The sequence below is a fragment of the Ranitomeya variabilis genome, chromosome 3 (genome assembly GCF_051348905.1).
Source record: "Ranitomeya variabilis isolate aRanVar5 chromosome 3, aRanVar5.hap1, whole genome shotgun sequence".
NCBI lineage: Eukaryota > Metazoa > Chordata > Amphibia > Anura > Dendrobatidae > Ranitomeya > Ranitomeya variabilis.
Window position 1 is genome coordinate 518,943,954 of NC_135234.1, and position 13,735 is coordinate 518,957,688.

At 43.8% G+C, this 13,735-nt stretch overlaps 1 protein-coding gene across 1 annotated transcript in view; it reads left to right on the forward strand.

The window, feature by feature from the left end:
* TUBGCP3 (tubulin gamma complex component 3) overlaps positions 1 to 7,332 on the forward strand; it is a 164,235-nt gene extending 156,903 nt beyond the window's left edge. The window contains exon 22 of the mRNA XM_077296976.1: positions 5,847 to 7,332. Within this exon, the coding sequence (XP_077153091.1) occupies positions 5,847 to 6,005 (159 nt within the window). The 3' untranslated portion in view covers positions 6,006 to 7,332. The remainder of the gene's footprint in view (positions 1 to 5,846) is intronic.
* Positions 7,333 to 13,735: the final 6,403 nt, after the last annotated feature.

The following is a 13,735-nucleotide window of genomic DNA, read 5'->3' on the forward strand; positions in this document are numbered from 1 at the left end:
CAAGATTTGTGCATGGCGAGTTTTGCGCGTGGCGAGTTTTATGTGTGGTGCGTTTTGAGTATGTGCAAGTTTTGTGTGAGGCAACTTTTGCATGTGGTGCAACTTTTGTACATGTGGCAATTTTTCTGTGTGTGCAAGTTTTGCATGAGGTGAGTTTTCCATGAGGTGAGTTTTGCACGTGTGGCGAGTTTTGCGTGAGCCTAGTTTTGCATATGGCGAGTTTTGCATGTAGCGAGTTTTGCGCGTTGCGAGTTTTGAGTGGTGACTTTTGTGTTTCGACTTTTATGTGGCGAGGTTGGTGTGTGTGTGGTGAAATGTGTGCTGAGGGTGGTATATGTGTTCAAGCACGTGGTAGTGTGTGGCGCATTTTGTGTTTGTGTTCATATCCCCGTGTGTGGTGAGTATCCCATGTCGGGGCCCCACCTTAGCAACTGTACGGTATATACTCTTTGTCGCCATCGCTCTCATTCTTTAAGTCCTCATTGTTCACATCTGGCAGCTGTCAATTTTCCTCCAACACTTTTCCCTTCACTTTTTCCCCATTATGTAGATAGGGGCAAAATTGTTTGGTGAATTGGAACGCGCGGGGTTAAAATTTCACCTCACAACATAGCCTATGACGCTCTCGGGGTCCAGACGTGTGACTGTGCAAAATTTTGTGGCTGTAGCTGCGACAGTGCAGATGCCAATCCCGGACATGCACACACATACATACATACACACATTCAGCTTTATATATTAGATATACCTGTATGTAATCTCCTGTATATAGTATATACCTGTGTGTCATCTCACCTATATATAGTATATATCTGTGTGTCATCTCCTCCTATACATAGCATATACCTGTATGTCATCTCCTCCTGTATATACTATATACCTGTAGGTAATCTGCTCCTGTATATAGTATATACCTGTGTCATCTCCTCCTGTATATAGTATATACCTGTATGTCATCTCCTCCTGTATGTAGTATGTACCTGTATGTCATCTCCTCCTCTTTATAGTATATACCTGTGTGTCATCTCTCCTGTATATAGTATATATCTGTGTGTCATCTCCTCCTGTATATAGTATATACCTGTCATCTCCCCTGTAAATAGTATATACCTGTGTGTCATCTTCTCCTGTATATAGTATATAGCTGTATGTCATCTCCTCCTGTATTAGCCCTCGTTCACACGTTATTTGGTCAGTATTTTTACCTCAGTATTTGTAAGCTAAAATGGCAGCCTGATAAATCCCCAGCCAACAGTAAGCCCACCCCCTGGCAGTATATATTAGCTCACACATACACATAATAGACTGGTCATGTGACTGACAGCTGCCGGATTCCTATATGGTACATTTGTTGCTCTTGTAGTTTGTCTGCTTATTAATCAGATTTTTATTTTTGAAGGATAATACCAGACTTGTGTGTGTTTTAGGGCGAGTTTCGTGTGTCAAGTTGTGTGTGTTGAGTTGCGTGTGGCGACATGCGTGTAGCAATTTTTTGTGTGTCGAGTTGCATGTGACAGGTTAGTGTAGCAAGTTGTGTGCAGCAAGTTTTGCGCATGGCGAGTTTAGCGCGTGGCGAGTTTTATGTGTGGTGCCTTTTGAGTATGTGCAAGTTTTGTGTGAGGCAACTTTTGCATGTGTTGCAACTTTTGTGCATGTGGCAATTTTTCTGCGTGTGGCAATTTTTCTGCGTGTGCAAGTTTTGCGTGTGGCGAGTTTTCCATGAGGTGAGTTTTGCACGTGTGGCGAGTTTTGCATGTGGAGAGTTTTGCGCGTGGCGAGTTTTGAGCGGCGACTTTTGTGTTTCTACTTTTATGTGGCGAGGTTGGTGTATGTGTGGTGAAATGTGCGCTGAGGGTGGTATATGTGTTCGAGCACGTGGTAGTGTGTGGCGCATTTTGTGTGTGTGTTCATATCCCCGTGGTGGTGTGGTGATTATCCCATGTTGGGGCCCCACCTTAGCAACTGTACAGTATATACTCTTTGGCGCCATCGCTGTCATTCTTTAAGTCCCCCTTGTTCACATCTGGCAGCTGTTAATTTGCCTCCAACACTTTTCCTTTCATTTTTTCCCCATTATGTAGATAGGGGCAAAATTGTTTGGTGAATTGGAAAGCGCGGGGTTAAAATTTCACCTCACAACATAGCTTTGACGCTCTCAGGGTCCAGACGTGTGACTGTGCAAAATTTTGTGGCTGTAGCTGCGACGGTTCAGATGCCGATCCCGGACATACATACATACACACACGCATACACACATTCAGATATATATATATATATATATATATATATATATATATATATATATATATATATATATATATATATATATATATATATATATATATATATATATATATATATAGTGTGTATGTATATATATAGTGTGTGTGTATGTATATATATATATATATATATATATATATATATATATATATATATATAGTGTGTGTGTATGTATATATATATATATATAGTGTGTGTATATTTTCAATCAACGACGGGCACAGTCCGGCGGAAAAATGGCCGCTCCTTCCTCCCCGCAGTCAGTGCCCGCTCCGTACTCCCCTCCAGTCTGCCCTCACACAAGGTTAATCGCAGCGGTAACGGACCGCGTTATGCCGCGGTGTAACGCACTCCGTTACCGCTGCTATTAACCCTGTGTGACCAACTTTTTACTATTCATGCTGCCTATGCAGCATGAATAGTAAAACGATCTAATGTTAAAAATAATAAATACAAAAAAAAATCGTTATATACTCACCGTCCGTCGGCCCCCGGATCGACAACAGGCCTTTCCCGCTCGCGACGCTCCAGTAACCGGTCCATGCTGCGATCTCGCGAGATGATGACGTAGCGGTCTCGCGAGAGCGCTACTTCATCATCTCGCGAGACCGCAATGCGCTATATGCTACGTGGCTGGGCAATATACTACATGGGCTGTGCTATATACTACGTGGCTGGGCAATATACTACATGGGCTGTGCTATATACTACGTGGCTGGGCAATATACTACATGGGCTCTGCTATATACTACGTGGCTGGGCAATATACTACATCGGCTGTGCTATATACTACATGGCTGGGCAATATGCTACATGGGCTGTGCTATATACTACGTGGCTGGGCAATATACTACATGGGCTCTGCTATATACTACGTGGCTGGGCAATATACTACATCGGCTGTGCTATATACTACATGGCTGGGCAATATGCTACATGGGCTGTGCTATATACTACATTTCTGGGCAATATACTACATGGGATCTGCTATATACTACGTCGCTGGGCAATATACTACATGGGCTCTGCTATATACTACGTGGCTGGGCAATATACTACATGGGCTGGGCAATATACTACGTGGCTGTGCTATATACTACGTGGCTGGGCAATATACTACGTGGCTACGCAATATATTACGTGGCTGGGCAACATACTACGTGGCTGGGCAATATACTACGTGGCTCTGCTGTATACTACGTGGCTGGGCAATATACTATGTGGCTGGGCAATATACTATGTGGCTGGGCAATATACTATGTGGCTGGGCAATATACTATGTGGCTGGGCAATATACTACGTGGCTGGGCAATATACTACGTGGCTGGGCAATATACTACGTGGCTGGGCAATATACTACGTGGCTGGGCAATATACTAGGTGGCTGGGCAATATACTAGGTGGCTGGGCAATATACTAGGTGGCTGGGCAATATACTACGTGACTGGGCAATATACTACGTGACAGGGCAATATACTACGTAACTGGCCAATATACTACGTGGCTGGGCAATATACTACGTGGCTCTGCTATATACTACGTGGACATGCATATTCTAGAATACCCGATGCATTAGAATCGGGCCACCGTCTAGTATATATATATATATATATATATATATATATATATATATATATATATATATATATATATATATATATATATATATATATATATATACATATACACACCTATTCTATGTGTACACATTTATTCTACCTATTCTATTCTGTCAGTGTGATTTTACTGTACACCGCTCTCAATTGCCGGCTTTTCTATAGAACACCGGTGCGTATTTCTCGCAAGTCACACGCATGGTCCGTGTGTAATCCGTAATTTTCTCGTCCCCATAGACTTTCATTGGCGGATTTTTTGCGCAATACGCTGACAAACGCAGCATGCTGCGATTTTCTACGCCCGTAACATACCGTATATTACGGATGCGTAATATACGGCAGATAGGAGCTACCCCATAGAGAATCATTGGGCCGTGTGTAATGTGTATTTTCTGGACGTATTTTCTGCGCTCATACGTACGTAAAAGTCGCTAGTGTGACGCCGGCCTAACACATTCGCTCATCACTAGTTAGCACATGTCTTGTTGGTTATTATTCCAAGGGAACTATGATGTCTTGCCTTTGGGTATAATATGTGGGTACTTTATCTACAATGGATAACATCTGATTTATTGTGTATGATTGTCTGTTCTATGCAATTTAATGAAGTATTCCCATCACCAAGATCCTATCCCAATATGTATTAGGTATAATAATAATATTAGCAAATACCTTCAATTAGAAATATAGTATCTTTCTGCTAATAACCTATGTCGCTTACCCCCATGTGCAGAACATTGCACTAGCTTAGGTATCTGTGGTTACGACCAATCATATGACAATTAGTGACAATTAGTTATGTTAGTGGTCGTTACCATGGATACCTAAGGTACTGCAATGCCTGCTCACGGGTTTCTCGACATAGCGAATCTTACAAACTATACTACATTACATAACTGGAGGTATTTTGCTAAAAATATTACACCTACTGTATTGAGATAGTATCTTGGCGATATGAGCACCCCTTTTTTAAGTACATCCATTTTTTTTTTCATATATGCAGCCAAGTTTATCATTTAGTAGTTGCCATATATTTTTTTTTTTTTAGCTTTGGAGTTCATTATTTATTTCATCTTGTGATAATAGAAAGAATGTAACAGATACTCCTTAAAGGGAATCTGTCAGCAGGTTTTGGCGACCTCTTCTGAGAGCAGCATAATGCAGGCAAAACATCTCTGATTATAACAATATATCACTTAGTTTACTGGGTGCAGCAGTTGAGAGAATTTTTAGATATAGCAGATCTCAGAAAGCTAACCTCCACACACCACAGTTTTCATTGCACATAGTCTATTGACAGTGAGCTACTTATCAGAGGAGGGGCGGAGTCGGACAACGTGACGCAAGGGAACTAGTCACAGCTATTATAATGTCCGGGTGATAAAACGTTCACTGTATGGAATCCGCAGCTTAATAAGTGAGACTTCACTGAAATCAGTGTCTCAGCCCAGATCTCTTGCTGCCATCAGATTACTTAGTAAAAACCTTCATACAAATTCCCTTTAAGGCTACGTGGTGCCCACAATCAGGAAGTAGCAGCGCTTTGGACGTAGTGTATTTTCTCTGCATCTAAAGCGCTGCGTTCTAATTATGCAGGTACATCCCCATGTGTTCACTGAGCAATGCTGAGTTATCGCGTCCCATACACTCTGTTGTGGAAATTTCTGTTGCGGAGACTAGCGTCTCTGCAACAGAAATTGGCATGCTGCGGCTCGTAAACATGTGCCGTGGGTGAGTCTCCACAGCGTCAAATAGAAGCACAGTGGGCATGGGATTTCTATAAATGCTTGTATCGTAGAACGCTGCGTTTTGAACACGCGGATCTGAGCTGCATCCCAAACGCTGCTATTCCTGATCGTGAGCACATGGCCTAAAGAATAGGTTTCACGTCCTTTTAGTTACTGTGCTTGCTTCTTTGTAAAGCAGTCTTTTTCTTTCCCTCCTTAGAATATTGTTCAGCAGTTTCTAGTTTTGCTGACTACAAGTACAGATGAAAGCTTGAGATTTTTAAGCTTTAGGTTGGACTTCAATGAACATTATAAAGCAAGAGAACCAAAGCTTCGGATGTCCCTGGGTGCAAGAGGTCGACGTGTCTTACAAGTCTGAGCAATGTGGTAATAGTAAAAAAAGCAAACAACAATAAAACACTCTCTGTATATGTTGTAGACATTTTCCTCCAGCGGTAGTGTACGAATGGCTGAGCTTGTTCAATGGATACAATAAATCTATTTAATCCAGAGGTTGTTTTTTCTATTAATGGATGCTATGCTCAAAAAAGAATTCTTATGGACATCAGTACCGACTACAAGGGGACGCTGTACAGATAAATCTAAGTACTACTTTTCAGTGCACCCACAATCTAGAATATACGCCATGATATTCACCCTGTAATAGACGAAACAAACCAAATAATGTGCAGTGCTTATATTTACCGAGGCTGTTGGGGTTCTATATGTGTATGCAAAAAAAAAGGAAAAAGTTTTATGAACAAACTGGTTTACACTGTACATTTAAGTCTATTTGTGTGATTTTTTTTTGTTTGTTTGTTTTTTTATTTTGCGTCAAAGTATTTTTTCAAAGGGAGACAAAAGATCTTGAGACTATTGTGTAATTGTTACATATTCTTTCATTAGCCTTATGTTAAGAAAGGAACTTAATATTAGAGGTTAAGTATTCTCAGATAGCTTTCCGTACCATCACAATTTTGTGATTACTAGCTGCTTAGTTTTTAAGTGGAAATTATTATTGTTAAATGTTATCTCGGGGCAAAACAGAAAATTACTTTACTTTATTTCCCAAAGACTTGGTTGCTCTGTATGCCTCCAGTATATTATATATCTCTTGGCCATTGTCCTAGAAGTCTCATGCTCTCATAGTCCTGTACTATGCAAGCAGCATAGCCATGGATCAGTCAGGAGTCTGCCTAAGAATTACTCCAGGTTAGCATGTAGAGAGAATATTTTCTCCCGGAGGGCTCTCTGCCATGTTACTTGGATATTTTGGCACAGGCTTACGCTGCAGCTAAGAGACAACTGGTGGGTGCAAGAACATTGCGTAGTACAAAGTCTCGTAACGATGTGACATTTTTTTCATTTTGCCCGGAGTTCTACGTTTTTCTAGTGCTGGGAAACGCATGCCTCATTCATGTTTACTTTTTGTTTTGTCCCATTATAAGTTCATAAAAAAATCCGTCTTAAGAAATGCAATGAGATCTACTGTCTTCTGTAGTATGTAAATTAACGGCTTTGTCATCGGTGATGGTGAACCTACAGTAAGTAATGAAGTCTATTTTAACTTTGTATATTTTTCCACTGTAATTATTTATATATTTCTTTGTTCTTCTCTTTGTAATATATAATTCACATGTCATTTAAATCCATGTTTTACTATGTCACAAAATATTCTCCATAAATAAAAAAAAAGATTTTTAAAATGGGTATTTATCTGTTTTTTATCAAATGCAGTATTTCACATCACAGTAGAGATCATATTGAAGTGCATGTCAATCATTGCTACATAGCTTGTTGGCCTGTATTATTTGGATTGTTATTTGCAGTGTTCAGATCTTGTATTGGTATTTATCTGAATAACATAATGGTGCTTTATTTCTACTTACCAGTGTCTAAAAGATTAAAAGCATGCTCAGGAAAGTACTGGCTGCCGTAAAACATTGTATTTTATTGCTTCCCCTTGTACAGAGCTATTATAGACATTTCTATATTACAGGGTTATTCACAAAATATTGAATATGGGATAATCTGACAGTGGTCTGGCTTCCGGGACCACTAGCGATGGGGACTCTGGAACCCTGTCAACATAGCTTTGCAGCCCCATCCTAAATGGAGTGGAGGTGCACATGCTCTGCCTCTGCTCCCTTCAAGGTCTATGGGATTGTGGAGTATAGCGTTGATCCATTTCCTGCAGTCCCATAAACAATTAATAAACCGATGTACGAGCATGTGCACCATCACTCCATCCAAAATGAGTCTACAGAGCCCATTTTTAGGATTCCAGACCCCAATCTTAGGATTGGTAAGGGTTCCAGTGGTTGAGGGTCCAGCTATCAGACAGTTATTCCTTTTCCTGTGAATAGGGGATGGGGGATTACTTGTTTTTTTCAGAATAAGACTTATGCAATACCTATTACTTCCTAAAAGGGCTTGACTATTTTAAAACACTTTTAAATACTCTAGCTTTATTTAATAGAGCGAAATCCTGCATTGGTCCTCGTCTGTCTTTACATTATACAAACATCCTATTGATTCTACTGGCCATCTAATGTCTCATTTTTTCTGGAGCTGCAAGAAAATGCAAATGACATCTGATGTATGTGTATAGTAGTTCAAACACCCAACTATCAACTTATTTTTATGGAACCCATCTTGCAAAAAGTGTTTACTTCAGGCAATGTGTTTAGATTGAGTCGGTTTAACTTTCATGCTGAAATCAAATTATATAGATTCATGCAAATACCATATATATTCGTGTATAACCCGACCCGAGTATAAGCTGAGGCACCTAATTTTGCCACAAAAAACTGGGAAAACTTATTGACTTGTGTATAAGCCGGGTATGCATTGTCCCCTCATCCCCATCTTGGTATGCATGGTTCCTCATCCCCATCCTTGTCTGCATGGCTCCTTATTCCCATCCTTGTCTGCATGGCTCTTTATTCCCATCCTTGTCTGCATGGCTCCTTATTCCTATCCTTATATGCATGGCTTCTTATCCCTATCCGTGCATGCATGGCTCCTTATCCTCATGCTTGAATACATAGTTGCAGATCCCTATCCTTGCATGTGCGGCCCCCCATGAGAAAAGCTTAAAAAATACATCCTACTTGCCTTCCCTGTGCACCCTCGCAGCATCTCGTTCATGGTGCCAGCAGCTTCTGTGGCCAAGTGATCACTTATCTCCTTCATTAAGGGAATGAATATTCACTTCTATTCACGCCTATGGGAGTGGAGAGAGGTGAATATTACCTTAATGAGCGGGAAAAAAAATGTGCTGAAAAACTCTGCTTATACACAGTGTGGTGAAACGCTACCTGAGTGTGTTGGGGGACACTCGCTTGGCATGGGATTTAAGCACTCAGGCACGATTTCTCCACTTAAACAGTCTATTCCGGTTTATTAAACGTCATAAAGCATAACACAAACAGTTCATTATACCGCCATATCAGCATATCACATACGGTTTTACATTGCCTTCAGTGGTCACACTGGTATTTCTCTCCATTACAGTTCATTACATGCATCAACGGAACATATTAAACCCCGACAGTCTGTTCCAATGGCAGATACGTCTCTGCCGTATATCACCGGTTTTTCCCATACCAGGGATTACCTCACGGGAACTTCGGCTCCACACACTGACTCCTGCCAGTGCTGGTTCACAGGGAAACTGCCTCACTGGGATCACCGTCCTTGTGACCAGGGCACCTCGGATAGTCCAGACCCACAGTAGGAACTGTAGCTTCCCCAACACAGAAACCGTCTCAGACTCTGTAGATGCAGCCTTTCCATGCGCTTCCAGGAAGACCAATCACTGGCACTTCCAACACACAGGCCATCAGTCCATGATCTACCCAAGTGCTTACAGGACTCCAGTCCATCCGCGGACAATCCAACACTCTGACCATTCCAGGACTCACATTCTTACCAGGTGCTTGCAGGACTCCAGCCCATACCAGGACAATCCCAACACCTCAAGCATTCAGTCCATAGCCTCAGCAGTGCTTCCAGGACACCAGTCCATCACAGGACAATCCAACGCACGGGCTATTGCAGGACTCACTCTTCCCAGGTGCTTGCAGGACTCCAGCCCATACCAGGACAATCCAACACCCTTGAGCATTCAGTCCATAGCCTCAGCAGTGCTTCCTGGACTCCAGCCCACTTCAGGACAATCCAACACCCAGGCTATTGCAGGACTCACGGTCTCAGTGCCTCCAGGACTCCAGCCCATACCAGGACAATCCAACACTGACCGTACATCAGGTCCACGGTCTCAGGTGCTTGCAGGACTTCTCCAATACCAGGAGTCTCCAACACCAAATGGATCCATACACAGGAACCACACAGGCACATGTGACCCACACCCTGGTCACATTACATACCTGTAACCACTCCCCTGGGTGGGAGTGTGGGTGTGTGTGGCTAGTTTGACCCTCCCATCTCTCATAACTAGCCCTGCCAATCTCCCATTAGCATTACACAACTACTTGTGGGACTACAGGTCCCAGCACACCAACCAAACTTCAGATTGACAGCACAGTGTGTCTTCCTCGGCAACACACACACCGGCCATTAACACTCCTGCCGGACTTAGTCTCATCACATTTATGCCTCCAAGCGCATCTTGAAGCACACACACAGCGCCCCCTGGCTGTAACGTGGGTCACCGCACCACATACCTCCCCCCTTTGTTCAACCCTATTGGGGTGGACACCTGACATAAACCTGGGGTTCCGACACCGGGATCCAACGTCACCTTTGACATTCTCTCTTGTCCCTATCCCAGGCGACAGTGCACTCATGAGGGGTCCTCATCCAAGACACTCCACTCCCTGAGTATCAGCGCCATCACACATTCTCCATCCAACGAAAAGGAGCACTGTCGTGATAAAACATTGGCTGAGCGATTCACCGTATAGCATGGACCTGTATAGCATGAACTACGTTGTTCCCGACTACAGACCAATGGTGCATTCGCCGCCGCCTTTTTTTTTTTGCCACTGCCCCTATTTGGGTTACCGCCCCCGTTTGGGAATCCACCCCCTTTAGGGTCATTACCCCCTTTTGGGACTCCACCCCCTTTTGGGCAACTATGCTCTTTTGGGATACCGCCCCCTTTTGGGACTCCGCCCCTTTTTAGCAACCATCCCTGTTTGGGTCACCACCCCCTTTATTGGGACACCACCCTATTAGGGACACCACCCCTTCCCTGGGGTACACTCCGTGGACTCCCCACAGTACTTTCAGGCCCCAGTTCGCACAGTACACCAATGTGACTGGCCTTGCACTGGCCCTTTAAGAATCTGCACGCTCTGGACCAGCAATGTCTTTTTTTTGCTGCAACTGCAGCTACACTTCACAAGGCTCTGCACGGCTCCACCGCAAACTCTGTGGACCCGCTGATCCACAGCAAGCCGCTTGTCACCTTCGTGGACCCGCCGATCCACAGCAAGACGCTTGTCACCTTCGTAACCCCACCGAGTTACAGGCATTAACTCCGCACGTGCGTCCTGGATCGTTGCCCGCATTCTCCACCAAATGTGGTGAAACGCTACCTGAGTGTGTTGGGGGACACTCGCTTGGCATGGGATTTAAGCACTCAGGCACGATTTCTCCACTTAAACAGTCTATTCCGGTTTATTAAACGTCATAAACCATAACACAAACAGTTCATTATACCGCCATATCAGCATATCACATACGGTTTTACATTGCCTTCAGTGGTTACACGGGTATCTCTCTCCATTACAGTTCATTACATGCATCAACGGAACATATTAAACCCCGACAGTCTGTTCCAATGGCAGATACGTCTCTGCCGTATATCACAGGTTTTTCCCATACCAGGGATTACCTCACGGGAACTTCGGCTCCACACACTTGACTCCTGCCAGTGCTGGTTCACAGGGAAACTGCCTCACTGGGATCACCGTCCTTGTGACCAGGGCACCTCGGATAGTCCAGACCCACAGTAGGAACTGTAGCTTCCCCAACACAGAAACCGTCTCAGACTCTGTAGATGCAGCCTTTCCATGCGCTTCCAGGAAGACCAATCACAGGCACTTCCAACGCAGGCCATCAGTCCATGATCTACCCAAGTGCTTACAGGACTCCAGTCCATCCGCGGACAATCCAACACTCTGACCATTCCAGGACTCACATTCTTACCAGGTGCTTGCAGGACTCCAGCCCATACCAGGACAATCCAACACCCTTGAGCATTCAGTCCATAGCCTCAGCAGTGCTTCCAGGACTCCAGCCCACTTCAGGACAATCCAACACCCAGGCTATTGCAGGACTCACGGTCTCAATGCCTCCAGGACTCAAGCCCATACCAGGACAATCCAACACTGACCGTACATCAGGTCCACGGTCTCAGGTGCTTGCAGGACTTCTCCAATACCAGGAGTCTCCAACACCGAGCGTCCAAGACCTTGCACATGGACCAAACGGATCCATACATAGGAACCACACAGGCACATGTGACCCACACCCTGGTCACATTACATACCTGTAACCACTCCCCTGGGTGGGTGTGTGTGGCTAGTTTGACCCTCCCATCTCTCATAACTAGCCCTGCCAATCTCCCATTAGCATTACACAACTACTTGTGGGACTACAGGTCCCAGCACACCAACCAAACTTCAGATTGACAGCACAGAGTGTCTTCCTCTGCAACACACACACCGGCCATTAACACTCCTGCCGGACTTAGTCTCATCACATTTATGCCTCCAAGCACATCTTGAAGCACACAGCGCCCCCTGGCTGTAACGTGGGTCACCGCACCACAACAGGTATATACGGTAAGTCAATGATCAGTCCTCGGTCCTTTCTGCTGGTAAGGGTTTCAACTAGTTCTTCGAAGGTGTACATGTTGTGTAATATTGCTAAAAGAGTAAAAATGTGTGAAAGCTTAACCCCTTTCTGCCATTGGACGTACTATTCCGTCCATGTGGGGTGGGCCCTAATTCCCAAGGACGGAATAGTACCTCCAGCACGATCGGCCGCGCTCACGGGGGGAGCGCGGCCGATCGCGGCCGGGTGTCAGCTGCCTATCGCAGCTGACATCTGGCACTATGTGCCAGGAGCGGTCACGGACCGCCCCCGGCACATTAACCCCCGGCACACCGCGATCAAACATGCTTCCCTGAGACCCCCGGAGCAACGCGATGTGATCGCGTTGCTGCGAGGGTCTCCTACCTCCTATCCCTGCAGGCCCCGGATCCAATGGCCGCGGGGCTGCATCCGGGTCCTGCAGGGATTACTTCCGGGTGCCGTGCAGGCTGCAGATGATAGCTGCAGCCTGCACGGCTGTAAGTGAAATCGGTGATCTGACAGAGTGCTGTGCACACTGTCAGATCAACGATCTGTAATGTCCCCCCCTGGGACAAAGTAAAAAAGTAAAAAAAAAAAATTCCCACATGTGTAAAAAAAAAAAGACAAAAAAAATTCCTAAATAAAGAAAAAAAAATATATATTATTCCCATAAATACATTCCTTTATCTAAATAAAAAAATCAAAGAATAAAAGTACACATATTTAGTATCGCCGCGTCCGTAACGACCCCACCTATAAAACTATATCACTAGTTAACCCCTTCAGTGAACACCGTAAAAAAAAAAAAAAAAGAGGCAAAAAACAACGCTTTATTCTCATACCGCCAAACAAAAAGTAGAATAACACGCGATCAAAAAGACGGATATAAATAACCATGGTACCGCTGCAAACGTCATCTTGTCTCACAAAAAACAAGCCGCCATACAGCATCATCAGCAAAAAAATAAAAAAGTTATAGTCCTCAGAATAAAGCGATGCCAAAATAATTATTTTTTCTATAAAATAGTTTTTATCGTATAAAAGCGCCAAAACATAAAAAAAAGATAGAAATGAGGTATCGCTGTAATCGTACTGACCCGAAGAATAAAACTGCTTAATCAATTTTACCAAACGCGGAACGGTATAAACGCCTCCCCCAAAAGAAATTCATGAATAGCTGGTTTTTGGTCATTCTGCCTCACAAAAATCGGAATAAAAAGCGATCAAAAAATCTCCCGTGCCCGAGCATGTTACCAATAAAAACGTCAACTCGTTTCGCAA